At 45.3% G+C, this 18,835-nt stretch overlaps 3 protein-coding genes across 9 annotated transcripts in view; 2 read left to right on the top strand and 1 right to left on the bottom strand.

Annotated features, from left to right (window-relative positions):
- The window catches only part of LOC132912714 (adenosine 3'-phospho 5'-phosphosulfate transporter 1), a 139,923-nt gene that overhangs the window by 63,701 nt on the left and 57,387 nt on the right, over nucleotides 1-18,835 (bottom strand). The window lies entirely within an intron of this gene.
- LOC132912700 (mutS protein homolog 5-like) lies at nucleotides 249-3,579 on the top strand. The gene is made up of 11 exons (XM_060970361.1): nucleotides 249-798; nucleotides 883-1,056; nucleotides 1,146-1,350; nucleotides 1,461-1,662; nucleotides 1,735-1,974; nucleotides 2,051-2,189; nucleotides 2,264-2,627; nucleotides 2,686-2,898; nucleotides 3,008-3,148; nucleotides 3,231-3,289; nucleotides 3,352-3,579. Exons 1-11 carry the CDS (start codon nucleotides 278-280, stop codon nucleotides 3,443-3,445), a joined length of 2,352 nt encoding a protein of 783 aa, XP_060826344.1. The 5' UTR covers nucleotides 249-277; the 3' UTR covers nucleotides 3,446-3,579.
- On the top strand, nucleotides 3,847-18,453 carry LOC132912696 (kinesin-like protein KIF2A). 7 transcript variants are annotated; one of them, XM_060970356.1, is made up of 13 exons: nucleotides 3,854-4,602; nucleotides 7,225-7,319; nucleotides 7,397-7,501; nucleotides 8,142-8,282; nucleotides 9,569-9,599; nucleotides 10,523-10,934; nucleotides 11,001-11,574; nucleotides 11,644-11,893; nucleotides 11,974-12,128; nucleotides 12,212-12,418; nucleotides 12,519-12,693; nucleotides 14,991-15,083; nucleotides 16,085-18,453. In XM_060970356.1, exons 1-13 carry the CDS (start codon nucleotides 4,536-4,538, stop codon nucleotides 16,234-16,236), a joined length of 2,457 nt encoding a protein of 818 aa, XP_060826339.1. In that variant the 5' UTR covers nucleotides 3,854-4,535; the 3' UTR covers nucleotides 16,237-18,453. The 7 variants fall into 7 exon arrangements, with proteins under 7 accessions (XP_060826335.1, XP_060826336.1, XP_060826337.1 ...); XM_060970352.1 differs by lacking the exons at nucleotides 14,991-15,083; nucleotides 16,085-18,453 and adding an exon at nucleotides 13,296-14,498 and having other exon boundaries at nucleotides 3,847-4,602; XM_060970353.1 differs by lacking the exons at nucleotides 14,991-15,083; nucleotides 16,085-18,453 and adding an exon at nucleotides 13,296-14,483 and having other exon boundaries at nucleotides 3,847-4,602; nucleotides 8,142-8,258.

Here is an 18,835-nt window from a genome sequence, read left to right as displayed (position 1 = left end):
CGTAGCGAATTCGAATCTTTGTTATCGGAGAGCAGCGACGAAGAAGAAAAAGCAACGATCGACCAGCTGAAGAAAGCAACGCGATCGAAAACCGGTAAAGACACAACCGATCTCCCTCCGGCCGACGCAGCCATTTTCGAAGACACGGACGAGGCACGTCTCACCGAAATTTCTATTCTATTTTCTCTTCCTTTTTCAAAAATGTCGAATCAAACAAACCGGTGGTCAAAGCCGCGCGTTAAGTCTTCCGTCTTTCTTTCCCCAGATAATTTTATCGATGATTTGGAACAACAGTCATCTTGGTGCCGCTTATTATAACATCGTTACGTCCGAACTATTCATTTTGGAAGACACGATGGACGACGTTGAACGTTTCGACGTAACGAATGCTCTGTATAGGCAATGTTTGCCGCGTTACGTGATTACGAACGCTGCAGCACCCGCTGCTTTTACCAATGCTATAAAAAAGATATTGACGACGGAAGCATCGAACGAGGAAACGAATTCGTTAGATTCGCGCGGTACCGTGTGTAACGCCGTGCTGAAAGTAACCTGCAAAAAGGAGCATAACTACGAACGGTGTTCTCACAGGGTGAGATGTCTTCGACTCGACTCGGAGCCGAAGAACGCCAATAACGTGGACAGACTGACCTTTTTGAATACTATACTCAATTTTAAATGTTGCGCGATGATACACGCATTGGGTTCGCTCTTGCTGTTCATTGACAAACACTGGAACAATATCGCGTTGGATCCATCCGGAAAACCCTCCTTCGTATCTCTTAATTATCTCAACCTGTAAGTTAAAATCATTTCCCTTCCATTCCCTCATCATTCGCAATTTTTTCCATTCTATTTGGTTTTATACTTTTGCGGAACAAGCCGAGATTTGGTCATAATGGACGAAGACACTTACAAGGCACTGAATATCGTCCAAGCCAGAGATCACCCGAGTCTTTTTAAATTTGGCAAAACAAGTACAACGATGAAAGGAATCAGTTTATTCTCGTTACTGAATCGTTATTGCCATTCCAGACCGGGAGTTCAATTCCTGTGGTAAATTCTAGTTTATCTACTGTTAGTTGCGTACGTTCGCAGGAGACATTTAGTTGTCCTATCGTTTTTGTTTCTATCTGTAACCGCAGGAAGACGCTACATCATCCGACGCGAAACATCGCCGTATTAGAGCAACGATTAAACGCTGTCGAATTTTTTCTGAATTCGAAGAACCAGAGCGTTGTCGAGAATTTATCGTCATGCTTAAGGCACGTATATCGTTTGACCAACACGGTGCTTGCCTGTTGTTCCGGACCGCAAGCCAAGCCATCCAATTGGTATAAATTGCACAAGGTTTGATGCTTTGTTCCTATTCCTTTAGTTGCGGAATCCAGTTATAAACGATATACGAACGATCCTTGCGCCTCGCTTGATCAGCCAAACGGTTTCCTTTGCTTTTTCAGACCATTTCGCACGTAATTTGTATCGCGGACATATGCGAAGAATACGCAGAACGAATAGAACTGTTTAGGCAAATAGCCGAAAGTATCACGAGCGAGATGCAATACGTTAAGTACTTTATCGAATACATAGTGGATTTTGGCGAGAGCAGACGCGAAAGCAAGCTCGTGGTTAAACCGAATGTCGACCCCTTGCTGGACGAACGTGCGTGCAAGATTTATCTTGATTCCTACGAATCGTTAATCGTAATTATAATCAGAGTCTCTTGATTCACAGTGAATCACGTGCGACGTACTTTGCCCGAACTGCTTACGCAAATGGGAGAGAAAGATATGCGAGAGCATCTTCCATCTTCTGTCACCGGTTGTAACATGCTATATTTGCCAAACATTGGCTACGTTTTAGCGATAAACGAGTGGAATCCGACTCCGCCGACGGAAAATGCTACTTACCCTGGTTTGGAATTCAAATTCAGCATTAATCAGGTGCATTATTACAAAAGTTCTTCGGCGAAAGGTCGGTGTCTCGTTGTTTCGCTTTTACGAACCAAGCTTTTACACTTGTTTATTCTCATTCGGCTGGTTTATTCTAGAACTAGACGAGACCGTGGGTGACATCATATTGAAAATAGCTGTTCGGCAGAATCATATCGTACAAAAGTTAATACGATACATAAAGAAACACACAGGAACAATTTTACGCACGATTCAACTGTGCGCCGAATTGGACACGTAAGTACCCTTAACCGCAACCAAAGGTCGTACAAACAATTCGATGGTTAACATGCACTGCTCGATCGTTATAGTTTATTGGTGTTTTACAAAGTGGCGCGCGATTATAACTATGTCAGACCAAACGTGACCCAGTCAAAGATCATAAATGTGGTCGAAGGACGGCATCCGCTGATGGAATGCGCGACGACGTTCGTGCCAAACGACATACGTTCGGGCGACGGTGCAAGTTTAATCAAAGTTTTAACAGGGCCAAATTCTTGCGGCAAAAGCGTATATCTAAAACAGATTGGACTGGTAGTGTTCATGGCTCATATAGGTTGTTACGTTCCTGCAAGAACCGCGACGATAGGAACGATATCTCGTGTTCTGACTCAAATGTCGAACACGGAAAGCATCGGACTGAACGCGAGTTCGTTTCTACAGAATCTTCGGCAGGTAGGCAAACGGTGTACGTTTCCCTGGACCGAAACGAAAAAGCGAGTTTGCATTTCAGATAAACGTGGCCTTACGCGCATCTACATCAGATTCGATCGTAATATCGGACGAATTAGACAGAGGAACGTCCGAAATCAGCGGATTGTCGCTGGTTGCAGCCGTACTGAACACGTTCGCCGAACGAGGTTCGAACTGTCCTCACGTGTTTGCCGCGACGCACGCGTATAACGTACTTGCGTTACTGCCTCAAACTCCTTTAATCGAGACTCAGGTGAGAAAAAATATCTTTGTCGATAGTTTGAACTTGTGTACAAAGTACATCTTTCCTCTTCTCTTTTCTCTTCTCTCCCTTTCTATTTTTTCCTTTCTTTGGAATATAGACGTTCGAATGCGTGATCGACCAAGATGAATCACTGGCTTTTCTCTACCGTTTGATCAACGGTAGCACAAAGCGCAGTTTCGCGCATTACGTAGCGAGAATCGCGGAACTGGAAGAAGACGTTGTTAAGCGAGGATTGTTGGTAATACAGCATGATTAACTTAACGATTGTTTGGTAGGATACGAATCATTTAGTAATATACGTATAATTCGATCAATCGCAGGTATTCCAGAAGATAAAACAACACGATTTACCATCGAGTATTCATTGTCGTATCGATAGGTAAAATAGTTCCTACGCGCTGCATCGTAAAATATGTAATTATCGAGAGTGTTTGATTTTAGAATGAAACGTATCGTCGATCGATTCGAAGGGGACAAAGATTTAGATTTGGAGGAATTAAAAACACTAGTGCGGCAAGCTGTGTTTCCGAAATAATCGCAGGCACCTCGATTCGAATAAAACAGTCGTCTGCTACGAAGACTAATCGTTACAGCGAAAAATAAATAAAACATCTTTGTATTTTATACGTAAACGAATGAAAATAAAACGAGTTGAAATTCGAGATAAAATTAAGATATCTGGTCTTTCGCAACAGCAGGCCACCGATATTTATCGCTACGTTTCAATTTCACGTCCGGAGTCTGGTTTTTATCTCCGACCTGATCGTGTTTAGATATTTTCAAGTGGTTACGATCAGGCGGAGAAAATGGCCGACGAAGCGATGTCTGATATTGCCAATAGATGGAGGGAGAATGCAGCTGCTCGAAAAGAAGTATGTGCACAGTAACAGATGTCGCGGCAGTAATGGTCGACCGAGAGTTGGCGCTCGCAGTCTTTCCGTTGTCAATAACGGACACTGGCAGTATCCCGGCACAAAATCCCGGAAACATCTCGTTCGTGAAATTCAACGAATCTTCGAATGTAATTTCGAGTCGTTGCGTTTTCGTTTTGGCATAGTTAAAAATTCGTGGAAAGAGAGCGTGCTGTCGCGCGGGTTACACGAGCTACCGTTTAAACGAGAATTCGCAAAACGGGCGTGCCTTGGACACAATCGGCGACGTCCCTGACGTGAAAATACACAACGGCAAGAGGTGGTGGACAACGACAGCGAGACTGCGACTGCGGTTAAGATTGCGACAAAGAGAAGAACGAACAGCAGCGAGGATAAAGCACGGGGACACCGTGTACCAGCAAAATAGGGCAGAAAAACGATAACAGCAGCGGTAGCAGCAACGGTGACGGAAAGGGAAAAGTACGAGTTACGACGGTGGAGAGGAACGCAGCACAGCCGCGTGATTTTGAACGCGAACGCTGGCGTAACTGTCAACGGTCGGATTTCGAAGTCTCGTAAACTACACGGTCTTCGTAAGGCTTCTGTTGCTCGAGAATCGCTGCGTTTTTCTCGCATCAACATCATCGACGTCGCGTCGTATCGTCGTCGTCGTCTTCTTCATCGTTGTCGTGTTCGATCCGGTGAAAAACCGGCCGTCTTACGATCATAGCCACGGCGTGAGAACACGACTAAATGACCATGGACCACGGCATGTACAACATTGAGACCGGCAACAGTATAAATATCAAGAGGACAGACGGTGAGTAACGTATCTTGCCAAAGTATTTTTAGACATTTTCAGACAACCGATCGCGTGCGCGATGCCTCGCACTTTCGTTATCTACTGCCAACGAAAATCGAACACCGCTTGACCCGTTTACTTCCCTTTTTTTGTTTTCTCTTCTTTTCCCGTATACAATGAATACGCGAGCCACTTCTACCGCCGTTATCGTCGTCATCGTCGTCATCGTGTAACCGTCTTACCGCCGCTCCGCGTCGCGCACACGTTTTTACCGTGAAACACCGATTCGTCGTGATTCGCACGTTGGTACAGCGATCAACTATTCCCACGGAGACGAAAGTCGTTGATAGTACGTTGATACAAGTGAATCTAGCAAACGAACCGGACAACTTACCCTTACTCGATGCACGCCGCATGTCGCGCATCGTATATTACGTCGCATCCTCCTGTTGGCCAACTACATATATCGATATACATACGTCGCCTACTCACGTAGATGGGCATTGGGCATCGCGATGCACATACACCATAGCTACCGAGAAACGAGCAAATAGTCGCGATACGCAAGTCTATATAAGTGCAAGTTCTTGCCCTTGCGTTCCGACTGCTGACCTTTTCACGCTATATTTGTTTTCTTTTTTCCTTTTTACAACTTGGTTCGAGTACGGGGTTAGTCACGTCGCGCCGCGCCGGTGTAAACCAATGCGACCACGCGGTCGTATCTTACGTTCGGTCGCCGATCCTCTAGTTCCTTCCCATGCGACAACAATCGCGTCTCGATACCAGTGATACCGCTGCTGGCAGATGAACGGATATCCTTTCACCGGGAACGCGGTAGGCTCCTCTCGTTCGATGCAAACTCCTAATGCAACGAGACCAGAACAAGAGATGCCGTCGTCTCTTTCGAATCGTTAATCGCATCCCTTCTTACGCACTCTCAATGCTTTGCAACTCTACAGATGTCCCTAGAAATATGTTCTCCACGATGCATCGGTTCTTCGTAAATCCTTCCGCGACACGGTCCTTCCTCGATCGAATGCAATCGACGTTTTCGAGGAATACTCTGGTCGCGAGAAGGTTTACGCCAAACCAACAACGCGCTATGTTATTTACTCGCGCTCTCTCGGTGAATGAGTCAGATCGTTCGCCAAGAAAGGAGAGTCGGTTGGCCGCATCGCAGCGGCCAGAAACGATCGTTGGTCGTTACGTTCGATCGAGGAATACGCGATCGAGAACGACGATCGACGTCGCAGTAGTGTCCGCCGAGAACGGTTGGCGATAGTTGGAAAAGCGCCCGTACAGTTGCAGGAAGAAAGCGGATCGGTGACCCAATCTCGGCCACGGTAATAATATTTATAGCTTGCACCCGTCCATATAAATAGGAAAACCTACGACTACGCGCGACAAGAATCTTCGATCTTCGATTCGTTGTGATTCTCGCGCGGTTCGCCAATTTCCCAAAGGCAAATTCGATTATCTTCAATCGTGATTCAACATTACGACTCGTTACGAGTCGTTAAGAGCATTACACGCTGTCTACAGGTATTTAACAGATACCGTGTAGGACGTATTCGCGATCGAAACGCAGCTCGACGCAGCATGGCGATGCAACAAGTGGCCAGGTCCCCCGTCGTCGCGTATATTATATGTATGTTAGCGACGACGCATTTTCGAGGCAACATAATGGCACATAGTCGTCGCTATTTAGTCTTACCATAATTTATGATTGGGTCGAGGGCTCAATAAGAACCGACCTCGGCAGGCGACTTGAAGTTGCCGAACAATACGGTGCTGATGATACGTGTTTAGAGGATGCATGAGAGTATTATTATTATTGTTATGTAATTTAGGAGATCGTTTTATTGCCAGTATTACCGAAGAATAGAGACGTTGTTCAAACTTCAAAGAATCTGGTCGCAAAGTGGAAAAGACAGCGACACCTTTTGATAATAAACGGACTGTGAGGAACAGCGCGTTACTTTCTTACCCCAGAATCATCGGCATTGAGCGATATAACGACTTTGTCTTTAGCGTGATTTGTCTTTAACGCGTATATACCTCGCAATTACTCGTGAGTCGACGAGTCAACGAATGAGTCGCGACGGCGCCGAAATAGGCCGTTTGGTCGCGGTGCAGACCTTGCCCGAAATTCGAAATCGAAATGAAAAGCGAATAGAACGACGACGCGTGGTCGATTCGCAGCGAATCGTGTGCACGTGGGCGCTGCATCCTTATAAGGACGCCTGTCGCGAGATTCTTACGCCTCGCCGAACCTTACCTTTTATCCGCTCTTACGTCATCTATGAACACATTACTTCTCTGGATATCTCCGCGAGTCTGGAGATCGACGCGTCCTCGATCGAATAACCATGCGAAACGAGAAGAAACGATTTCCCTCGCCTTAATCGATTTAAAACTTTGCGAGTTTAAAGCTCGTGATCACGCGTACACGAGCATCGTCCCGAAACAGGGGAAAACCGCATTCTTCGTTTCTTACTCTCCGTTTTACGTTGCTGACCGATGCTCGAGTCCAATTCGATCGACTTGCGCGTCCTTCGTACAAATCTCTCGTTAGGATTCCCTTTAGCGGAAAGTTCCTCGAATTGCCGACAAACTACGCTAAATTCGTGTTTGTTTCAGGTCGTGTCCACTCGGCAGTCGTTTCCGGCATTAATTGGGAACAGCGCACCGTCACCGTAGAATGGTTCGAAAGAGGAGAGACCAAAGGGAAAGAGGTACTTGGCGCGAGAACGAGGGAGATGTAAAGTACGCGCAAGGTTTCTAATGTTTTCGTTCTCTGTTTCGCTTTTAGGTCGAGATGGACGCGATCGTCGCCTTAAATCCCGACCTGACGAATCAAAAGACCATGGAACCACCTTCGCAGATCAATAATCACGTGTTGATCTCCAAAGCAAGGGTACGTATCGCGCGATCCTTCGATCTATCAAGCGCTCTTTCTCTTTCAAACAGCGCGCGACAACCACGGAAGACGAACCAACAGTTAGAAGAAAAGAATCGACGAAATCGCGTTTCCATCGTGTACACGATGGAATTACGTCGCGCATGATCGAGCAATTTCAATTTCCGTGTACGTAGTGTTTTTAGGCAACCTCTCATCCGCGTTCGTTGTTTCGGTGAGAGACACGTGTCGTAGCTTTGGCGCGGCTCAGGTCGGATCGCTACCGATCGAGCGAGCGACCACGTTCAACGTCGCAACTCTCGCGTCGTTCCTGCTACTAACACGATTACATCTTTTTTTCCTCCATGGACGCTGCTCATTATCACGGATTTGGGTCTGCGATGGATCATCACCGATATCGGGTCTCTCCCGTCCGAAACCGATCGCATCCCCCAATACGACCTCGCATCGTCGTGTCATCGTCCCGCGTTCCCGCAATCTCTACCGGCACCACTTCTTCTCGACGATTCACGCTCGTCGATCCTCCTCCGCCCCCTCCTAATATCGTCGCGGTCGTAGTTTCTCTTCGAATCGTATCTGGTTCGAATTACGTGTCCGATTCAAATCGCGCGCGCCATCAAATTCGAACGAAAAGCAGGATTCTTCGGGCGAAGAGGACGAGGGGGTGGATGAGTCGGAGAACCAAGAGGAGGGCTCCCTTGGACGGCACGGCGGTCATACCGCAAGAAACGGCCTTGCATCCGCAACGCTTCCTGTACGAGTCGTTACTGCTCTTTCGGTAAACGCGCGAAACCCACGCTCCTTTCCTCCCACCCTGACACTCCTTTGTATTTCGTTTATCCTTAAAACACACGCACTCACACGTAAACGCTCGGCTTTACTTTGTTTTTATCCTCCTTCTCTCTTTGCCGTAAAGCTAGATTTACATCGGTCCAGTGGCATTGCAGTGCACTAGTCCAGTCCAGCACTGCATCGTAACTGTAATGAGGCAATCGGTGTTTCGATTCCAGTACAACGTCGTTACCCCAGCGAGCAATCCCGTCCAACTGCTGGATCGAAAGTCTACTTTTCGATCCAGTGTTTATTCCTACCATGGAGAACACAATATTGCAACGTTACTGGAGTCGTGTAGACGACTCGATAACCAGTGCTGGCTGAAGCGTAGTACAGTGCATCCATTGCCACGACGATTTAGCAGCGATTTTCCAGTGCTTCGTCTGTTTAAAGGAGACTGGAATACCGTAGACATGGACCGATTTTCAGTTAAAGAACTGGAACGTAATCGCTTGATGCAGTAACTGGACTGATGTAAACCCAGCTGTAACGTCAGCGTTTTTCTCTCCCTCCCCATTTATTTTCCATTCCCTTCTCTCTCTATGCTACTTTGCCACGTTTCGAGGATCGATCGCACTCGATACACTGCGCCACCTCTGTCGCCAACAACCACGCGCCTGATACCGGTTTCCTCACCTTATTTTGCGTTTCCTTCTTTTTAAGCTCGTTTCTCGTCGGAACATTGCGATTCGTTCTAAAACGACGTTGTCGTCGTTGTCGTCGTCGTCCCACGCACGCTTCCTATCATTTCCTCGCTTCTCGCGTACTCGCATTACCGTGCTTTTCGTTCGATCGAACGTCGGACGTCGAACAACGAGTTTGACGTCCATCAAATTGCGATGTCTCATCTCGCTTTCTTTTCTATCACGTTCGTTCGATTTACGTTTCCTTTGCTTTTTACCGCGAAACATCGATTTTGTTCCGAATACGGCGTTGTACGTATGCACGTACGTACGGAATTACGTTTTATCGATTTCGATTCCTACATTTTGCACTCGCTTTTCGGTCAACGTTTTTTAGACGACATATCGTACCCATGCTCGACTATCGACCAACGTTTTATTTAACTTACCATCTCCTTTCATTATTTATTTACTTATCTTTCTTATCATTGGTTATTTTCGAACACCATCGAATTACAGAATGTTAAACTTTATATAATATTTGAATAACTCGTATTGAAATTTCCTTTGACGACGTTACGTTATGTTTTCTGTTTCTTTTTTTCAGCATTCAACCAAGCCGTCGATTCCAGTAAAAGGTATGTCGTACGCGAGCAAACCTTACGTACGTATGTATGATGGTTTGCATAAATAAGAAAAGTCGCGTTATCGTTTGTTAATCTGACGAATCGATCGAGTTGATATCGCGCGAACGCAAAAGTCGTTTTATTTGTACGATTGGTCAACGGCGATCGATGTAACGTTCTCACGCGCGTATCGTCGTGTTGCGATCGTTTCGCGTCGCGTTTACTATGTCGTGGTCACTAACTCTGGACGGATCGATTTGCCAAGCGATGGCGAATGAAATACGCGTGGTGTAACAGCGATGTCAGCGTCATGTAAAAGAAGCACCACCAGTGGCAACGAGCGGCGGTGCGCGAGTGTTCACGCTCCAAACTATCGATGCTCTTGCGCCGTATGCAAAGGCACGCAAGGGCAAGGACCTCGACGGACGATGCGCTACGTATTAAACGAACAGAGTATATAATCAGGTCGTGCGATTCGAGCCTACGTTTCTTCCATTCTTGTACACTCTCGTCTACTTTCTCTTCCTCTCTCTCTCTCTCTCCCTCTTTCTCACTCATTCACAGGCACACACACGTCTTTCCTTCCTTCCTCGTTCCTTCCTTCCTTTCTTTACGTCTGTTCTTTCTGTCGATTCTACGAATTCACCTCGTTTACCGCGGTCATCGCCATGAGGTTCGATCCGTTGGGCTACTGTTTCGGAAGAAAAAATAAGATCAACGGCACCGAGGATGGGAAGACCGAGGAATTGGTTGAAGCCATCTCGGAGCAGGTCTCGTCACACGGTAACACACACATGCGCGATTCTCTCGATACACGCGATCGCGTCTGAATTTTCTTTATTTTCCCGCGACAGTCGGTCCACCGAGCGCGAACACGTTCGTTCGATTCGATCCCGAAACTTGAACACATCACGCGACTGATGTATACTTTGCAGCGGGTTCCAACAGACAATTGTCGCGACAAACGGGTCGGCCAACCAATATAATGCCACCCGGTGTCACCGTGAATGGACATGGTGATTCCGTGGCTGGATTAACGAGCCGCCGGGAATTGGAGAACATCCCACCGACACCTACGTCAACGGCCGCTTCCTTCAATACCTCGATGGCAGCGCAGGCCAAGCAAAAGCAACAACAGCTACAGTCTCAGCAGCAGCAGCAGCAACAACAACAGGTACAAGCGGATAACGGGCGAGTTAGACGGTCGAATGTGGTGAAAGAGGTCGAGAGGCTGAAGAAGAACCGCGAGGAAAGAAGACAGAGGCAAGCCGAGTTGAAGGAGGAGAAGGAAGCTCTGATGAACTTGGATCCTGGTAATCCGAATTGGGAATTTCTTGCTATGATAAGGTCAGTCCCGATTCTTTCTTTCCTCGCGTGATACCATTCAAGACGTTGATGTCTTTCCGTCGACAGGGAATACCAGAACAGCATCGAATTCAGGCCCCTTCGAGAAACGGATAGCGTGGAAGATCATCAAATTACAGTGTGCGTCAGAAAGCGTCCGTTGAACAAGAAGGAGATCGCGCGCAAAGAGGTAGATGTGATCAGCGTGCCTAGCAAAGATCAGATGGTGGTTCACGAGCCGAAAGCCAAAGTCGATCTAACCAAATACTTGGAGAACCAAATCTTTCGATTCGATTACGCGTTCGATGAAACTTGCAACAACGAGATCGTCTACAAGTATACTGCTAAACCTCTGGTGCAAACCATTTTCGAAGGTGGGATGGCCACGTGTTTTGCTTACGGTCAAACGGGAAGCGGTAAAACGCATACCATGGGAGGCGATTTTAACGGAAAGACACAGGATTGCAAAAGAGGCATATACGCGATGGTAGCCAAGGATGTGTTTAAATGCCTCAAGCTTGTTAAGTATCGTCCGTTGAATCTGGTCATTTCCGCGAGCTTTTTCGAGATCTACTCTGGCAAGGTGTTCGATCTATTGAAGGACAAAGAGAAGTTGCGCGTTTTAGAAGATGGCAAGCAACAGGTACGCTTATACGCGTTTACTCCTTCTCTTTTCCGGTTTAGCTCGTTCCTATCTTTTCCTGTCCCATAGGTGCAAATACTCGGATTAACGGAAAAGGTGGTGGAGACTTGCGACGAAGTGTTGAAGTTGATACAGCACGGAAACAGTGCCAGAACGAGTGGTCAAACCAGTGCAAATTCCAACTCGTCACGATCCCATGCCGTTTTCCAAATCACAGCGCGGATACCGGGTACGCTCAAGATTCACGGAAAATTCTCTTTGATCGATCTTGCTGGCAACGAGAGGGGAGCAGATACGTCTTCCGCCAACAGACAAACCCGTGAGTTTCACGTAATTTCCCCTATCCATGGACGAAGGTCCGCCGATGAAATATGTGCAAAAACGTCGCGTTGTTCGCAGGTATGGAGGGTGCCGAGATCAACAAGTCACTGTTGGCGTTAAAGGAATGTATCCGCGCATTGAGTCGCAAAGGAACGCATCTGCCATTCAGAGCTAGCAAGTTGACGCAAGTACTAAGGGACAGCTTCATCGGTGAAAAGTCGAAAACTTGCATGGTAACAGATTTGCGTTTCTTGCGTAACGGATCGACTTAAACGAACCGCGCACGTCCTTACCACTCCCCTTCCCTTGTTCGCAGATAGCTATGATCAGTCCGGGAATGAGCTCCTGCGAACATTCGTTGAACACGCTCAGATATGCGGACCGAGTGAAGGAGTTGGCCGCGACTGATCCAACGGAAATGAAAGCATCCCCGACGGACGACGAACGGGAATTAAAGATCGAGGAACAGTCGAACAACAGCGTATTGTCGGATAGCGATTTGGCGCAGCTTCGGTCTCTGAACGTAAGACAAAAAATAGAATTTCCGCGTCAGCTCGGGCTTCCGAGTTTCGAGACGGACCGGTTCTTCCACTTACTCGGTCGACTTTTTTTTTTTTTAACAGGAGGGTGAGATTTCACAAGACCTTTACACGTTCCACGAAGCGGTATCCGCATTGCAAATGTTGGAGGAGGAAGTCCTAGACACGCACAAAATGGTCATGGACCATACGACCAGATTCCTGGATGGCGCGCGTAATGTGTTCAGTACGACTCACGAAGTAGATTATGACCAAGAAGGTAAGACGGCGTTTCCGCGTTTGTTTCAACTGATTCCGAACCCTTGTATTCGAGCGTGTCTTCGCTCTCCCGGCCGCGTCCGCGCACACACACTCGCAAATGCACGCACACACGCATTTACGTACGCATGTACGCACGCGTAATCGTTTCTATTTTCAGAATTTTTCAACTTCAGTTTACGCCTCTTGTTCCGACATGCAAATGTTTCTCTTCTCTTTTGCATGCGTAATATCTTTCCTCTCTATACTTCCGTTCGTTTCGTTTCTTAAGCGGATCGATCTTTTCTGCTTTGTTTATAATTTTGCGTTTTCTTTTTTATTTTTGTTTTTTTTCTTTTTTGTTTTTTCTTTCCTTTTAATACTCGATTTCTTAACGATTTTTCGATGACACGATAACGCATGCCTGTTCGCCTCGTCGCGTCCGTCTGTCCAAAAAGCTATAATACGAGCGCTACCGTACTTTTGTTTTCGGTCTCTCGTTCATACCCGTTTATCGATCGGACAATGTCTCGGTACCCCGCGACAGAACCTAATACGGTGAAACACGAGGAGCAAAAAGGGTGGGGCACCAAGCGTTATTGTGTATGTGGAATTTTGCGACAGATTCACGCGGTAAAGATAAGGCAAAGGCAAGCTGCCCGTTAGAACCGAACTTAGAGGACGAGAGGACAACGACGACGACGACGACGACAACGTCAACGACAACGATGAGGGTGGCTGTGCCAGTAGACAACGATAACCGCGACTCTACAGGCGGTGACGCGTGGTCCAACCTAAATAAACTCGTCGATACAACGACAGAGAATTCATTAAAGTCTCCTTGGAAGGACGAAGTCGAATGTCAAAATGACATCAGTTCGTGCGATAGCGATTACGAACCGTTGAACGTTACTCGAACGACGCGCGTCGCGGCGAACACGGCCGGTATCGATTCACGTGTATCGTGCATCGAAAATGTTTCGAAGAAGAACAGTTTGCACGCGTATTCAGTTGCATACAGCGACAATTGGGCTCGGACAGTGAACCGCGCGCAACGATACAAACGGTCTACCGTTGGGAAAAAGAGCGTACAAAAATATCATTGGTCTGGCACTTTCAATCGAAACGGCGTCAAAAAATATTCTTCGCCTCTCGGTGAGAAAACGAGCGATGCCAAGACGCGTCGTTTTGGCGAGATGAACGTCGTGGCCGACTCTAATTATAATTACAACTTGGATGCCTTCGACGATGAAAAGATAGCAAAGAAGACGAAACTGTTTGACGGCGATAAATTCAACTTGGACGATGAAAGCGGCGACAGCAACGAGGACGCGACGCGTTGCCCCGATCGTCGATCGTTCGCGAATCTTTCCAAACGCGATACAAAGCGATTTAATATGTCATGGCGGAATTGGCTGACTCGCGAACACGGGCATGAAGATCATCGCTGTCAACGAGACGAGTCTATCGAACAAGGCAATCTAAACGCAAATTCGTCAAAACGAAGTCAACGAAACGACCACAAAGAAGAGAACCGACCCACCCTCGATGAAACACGACGCTCTTCTACTTACGTCGTCGACGATGACGACAGTCGATCGACGATCATCGATCGCTATGAAATCACTCTCTCCACCGTCTACGTTCGTAAATCTCGTACGCCGATCGACGATCGATCCACGTTCAAATTTTTTAATTTTCTTTTGTCGTTTTTTAAAAATGTTATCCTCTTTACCTTCTTGCCCAGCCTGTACATGGTCTTTTTCATTTACGTAAAAAGAACGGAGGAGCCATAAGTATTTTGTTTTCGCGCACGTTTATCTGTTAAAAGGGACCAACGATGTTTCTTCTTTCGTTTCTTTTTTCTTTATTTTTCATTTTATACTTTCCTATCGACGATATCGTCACTTTTATGCTTTAACGTGAAGCTTTTAAGATTACAATCGAAGGAGCGAGAGACCGCTTTGTAGTATCAATCAACCGATATTTTATTCGCGGATACTAGACAAACCGCTGGCAACGAATACGTTTGTCTTTACAAGCCGAGTCAGCGAAATTTTGCTCGGTCGAGAACGAAATCTATACGGAAGCGAATTTCTTAAAATCTAAGAAAATATATATACACGTAATATATATATATATATATAGGAACAAGAAACGAGGCATACGCGTTGTCATTGAGCGCGTATGGCGCCCAAAAATCATTGTTTTTTAGCTATCTATAAAAGAATACAAAGGCTCGAACAGCAGCTGCAACAACAGCAACAACAACAGCAACAACAATGACACGTTTGAACGTAACGTCACAAACCCTTGCAGATTTGAGACGGAAAAGAACAAAGTTTGAGTCGCCCAACCTGAGGAGGTTCTTGTTACGTAGACGTCTGATAGAGAGAAAACAATTTTCCGACGGTACGAAATTATTCGATTCAAAATCATATATAAAGTCGCCTGTCAAAAGTTGCTTACTTTAATACCGCACCAGAGATATACATATGTACTAATTACGCGTTCAGGGGTCACGATTCGCGAAGGCATCATTACCGCATCGACATTTACATCTACATCACCGACGTCTCCGATAAGTAATGCTTGCTTTTAAGCCGCGATTTTCGATAAATCTATCGCAATATATATGTATAATATAAATACGTATCGGCAGTAGTACCTAAGCGTAAACGACAGTAAGCCGAGCACGGAACTGAACGGAACGCACTGGATCGAGAAACTACTGCGCCAGTAATTACAATCGGATACAGAGCAACGTGTATTTTTTTCTTCCGTTCATCGAACTGGTAAGCCGCGATATCGATTTACGCGTCGATTCTACTCTATCCTCTCTGTTCTTCCTTCTGTTATCTGGCCCTTTCTTCTCCGATTAACGAATCTCCGTGCATCTTAAAAAATATCGTGATAGTAACCGAGCGAGTAATTGATTCTAGCGCGAAAATTCCTCTACATGTACAACACACATTAAGCTGTTAATAAATATTAGTTTTATGGAATCTTAATATAACGGCATTGTTTTCTTCGCATTAACTACTACTATTATGGCCTGTGATACAAATGGACTAATACGCGGCACGCCTCGCTCGATGAGAGATACATAACGAAATCTGTAACGTGAATTTTTGCATTTTCCGAGTAACCGGAACGCTTTGAATACACACTAACGTAATCGATCGAGATCGATTCGTAGCGTGGCCTAATTTGCCTGAAAATTTCCAAACGATCGTTATGTTCGTCGATCGTTTCGAAACGCATGAAACGTAAACGCGTCCCGTCGCTGCGACAAATTCATACCGAGTCGTGCTTACGTTCATTCGCAAACTCACCAGATCCTTTTCCGTTTGCTATTTTGCAAAAGGGCAAATTACTGAAATCGACCACTGAAAACGTGTTGTTTGTTGCAGAATATGCCCAAAAGTGGGAACAACTATTGGTGCATCAGCGTGATATCTTGAACGCCGCAATCGATCAAGTCAGTCAGTTTCGTGGACAATTGTTGCAAGAAGAACAGATCAGCCAGAAGATGACGCGAACTCGTAACTCACGATATAATTAACGTGGATTAGTTTACGCGCGCGCGTCAGAAAGAGAGAGAGGGTGAAGAGAGAGGGGAAGAGAGAAACGCGAGTGAATGAAGGAACGAATGAGTAAGCGAGCGAGTGGATGAGCGAGAGAGAAAGACAGAAAGACGAGGGCACGAAGAAGCATCTTACGATTACGATAACGATAAGGTGATGGTTGTAGCGGTGGTGGTGGTGGTGGATGGCAGTGGGTGAGGATGGCATAATCAAAGGAAAGAGAATACCAGTAAACCATCTAGGCGTTCGAATACCATTGGTTTTCCGAGCATCGCTGTTACCATGATTCGTCGCATCAGCTTTCCGTTCGCGTTCCTTTAACTGCAAACGAATCCGTTTAACGATACCGATGTTCCTTTTCCTCTCCTCTTCGGTTTGCGATCGATCATCGATGATTCGAAAGCACGAAATACTCACGTTCGAGATGCTCGACAATGAACCGGTGATATCGAGTAACAAAATGAACTGTGGCCGACAGACGTTCATCGTCCGTCCATATTCTTTCGCAAAATCGTTTACCGTATTTCCTCTCCTCTTTTTGCCCATCTTTCTCCCTCTGCTTCTCTCCTCTTTTCCGATCGCTAGCTTTTTCTTCTAATTGTTCATGATGACACGCAGCATCACGCACCTAAATCATAGCACGTATCGGCGTACGTACAGAATCGACCGTGCCCCGCGCGCGCTTTATTTTACTCCTAACTAACGTCTCCTTAACATTTTGAACGATGCTGCTGCGTTCGTCGGACGATAAATCCGCATACACGCAGATTACTGGGTGCGATTAAATCGACAATCGTATGTACGTACGTACGAACCGAAAACCTAATGAATCAATGCACGCGCGTTTATGATTATTCAACATGAGCTGTTTTGTGTTACCTCTGTGCGTCTAAAAGAAAAGAAACACGCTAAAAAAGATATCCTTTAAGGACAGCATATCCTTCTCTTCCTTCTAACAAACGTTTCGATTCGTTTCTCACCGAGATACTTTAGACACGGATTCTCGGTTGATTGCCTAATTTATATTGCCAAACTTTAATTGCCTGATTTCAGATGGATTGAATTTTAAAAGAAATATATAAATGGTACATCTGTTAAAAGAGTACTTTCTCTTTCCGTCGAAAAGTTGGAATAAATAAAAGAAAAAAAGAGTTCTTAGACTGCATACGCGTATTCGTCTAATCTCTCGTGTATTTGTACGATCGTGATTCGTCAAACGCGTATTTCCAACATTGACTTTGCTAGATCGTTTAATCGTAATCGTCTCTATCTTAATCAAAAAATCTCAGTTTATTTAAAGGATCCCACGTTTCGACAGAAATTGTAAGTTAACTCGTCTGTGGTCAACGACCGCGATAACTTTAGCCACCCTTGCGATTAGTATACGCGTTTCGCAAAATAAGGTTATAATATAAGTATCAAGTTTCGTACAACGTTAATTCCGAAATTTCTGGATGTCAAGTTGACGCGATTTCAAAAGGTATACTATTTCGTCGTTCGCTTTTGAATACTCTTTTTTTTTACAATTTTGCCTGTTTTTATTTTTTTTTTTTTTTTTTTTTCTAACCTGAGAATCTTAAAATCCATGTAACAGTTTCTATCTTACTTGCCGTCGTTTGGTTTCGTTCCTACCGTTTTCAGATTTTACGGAGAAGCGAATTTTCACAGACACGCTTCGCCAACCTACGAATGCATGCGCGCGTCTTTTCTTGCCAAAACGACAATGTCCAGCGCGTTTTGCGATCGATCCGATTTTTATGGATTCAATCGAAAGTGGGACCGAGTACGACATAGCAGGCAAGCAGGAACGAAGAGAGAACGAATGTGCATGTCACGAGCGAGTGTATGCGTGTATGTATGATGCTATTGAGCGAATGAGCGAACGCGAGAAGATAGAGGGAAGAACGAATGTGTGTGAAATCGATAGGTCGTCAACTTACGTTGTTGGCTAAATATGATTTTTATAGAAATGTATTTATATAGATAAAACTACATCGTTATATCGCATTAAAAAAAAAGGAGAGATTTGCACGTTTAGCGTAAAGATTTTGTTCACTCGTGATACATATTTGGATCGAACACGCTTGAAAACGATGGGAATTATCTCTGTATCGTTTCTTTCGCCAACAAAGCGTCAATAATGTTTTTATTAGACGTAAAAAAATTAAAGTTTCGTAGCAGTCGAGCGTTCAATACTTCTTTGCCTTATTATTAATCGCACTATAGAATCGAATAGCGAGATAAGAAAGAAAACGTTCGAATCGGTGGATTGGATATTTTGATACGATAGTGGGAGCAACATCGTTACGATCGGCATAAAACGTATCAGACTACAACGGCGATACTCTACTTTTTATAAAAAGAGAAAAAATTCTGCCGACGAAACCAAACAAAGGATTGAACAGAGACAATGATACAAATGATACGCTATTTGTCTTAATCTTTCACTTTCTTTGTCATATGCGTATCGAACGAAATACCCAACTCAGTTGTTTGATAAATAAACTATATATATATATGTATATTTATAATCGACTTAAAACTAGCCGATCAAATGGCAAGTTCGTTTATCGTACT

This window comes from Bombus pascuorum, chromosome 12 (assembly GCF_905332965.1).
Source record: "Bombus pascuorum chromosome 12, iyBomPasc1.1, whole genome shotgun sequence".
In the NCBI taxonomy this organism is placed as follows: Eukaryota; Metazoa; Arthropoda; class Insecta; order Hymenoptera; family Apidae; genus Bombus; species Bombus pascuorum.
The sequence above is the reverse complement of the archived record's forward strand: the minus strand, read 5'-3'. Positions and strand labels throughout refer to the sequence as shown.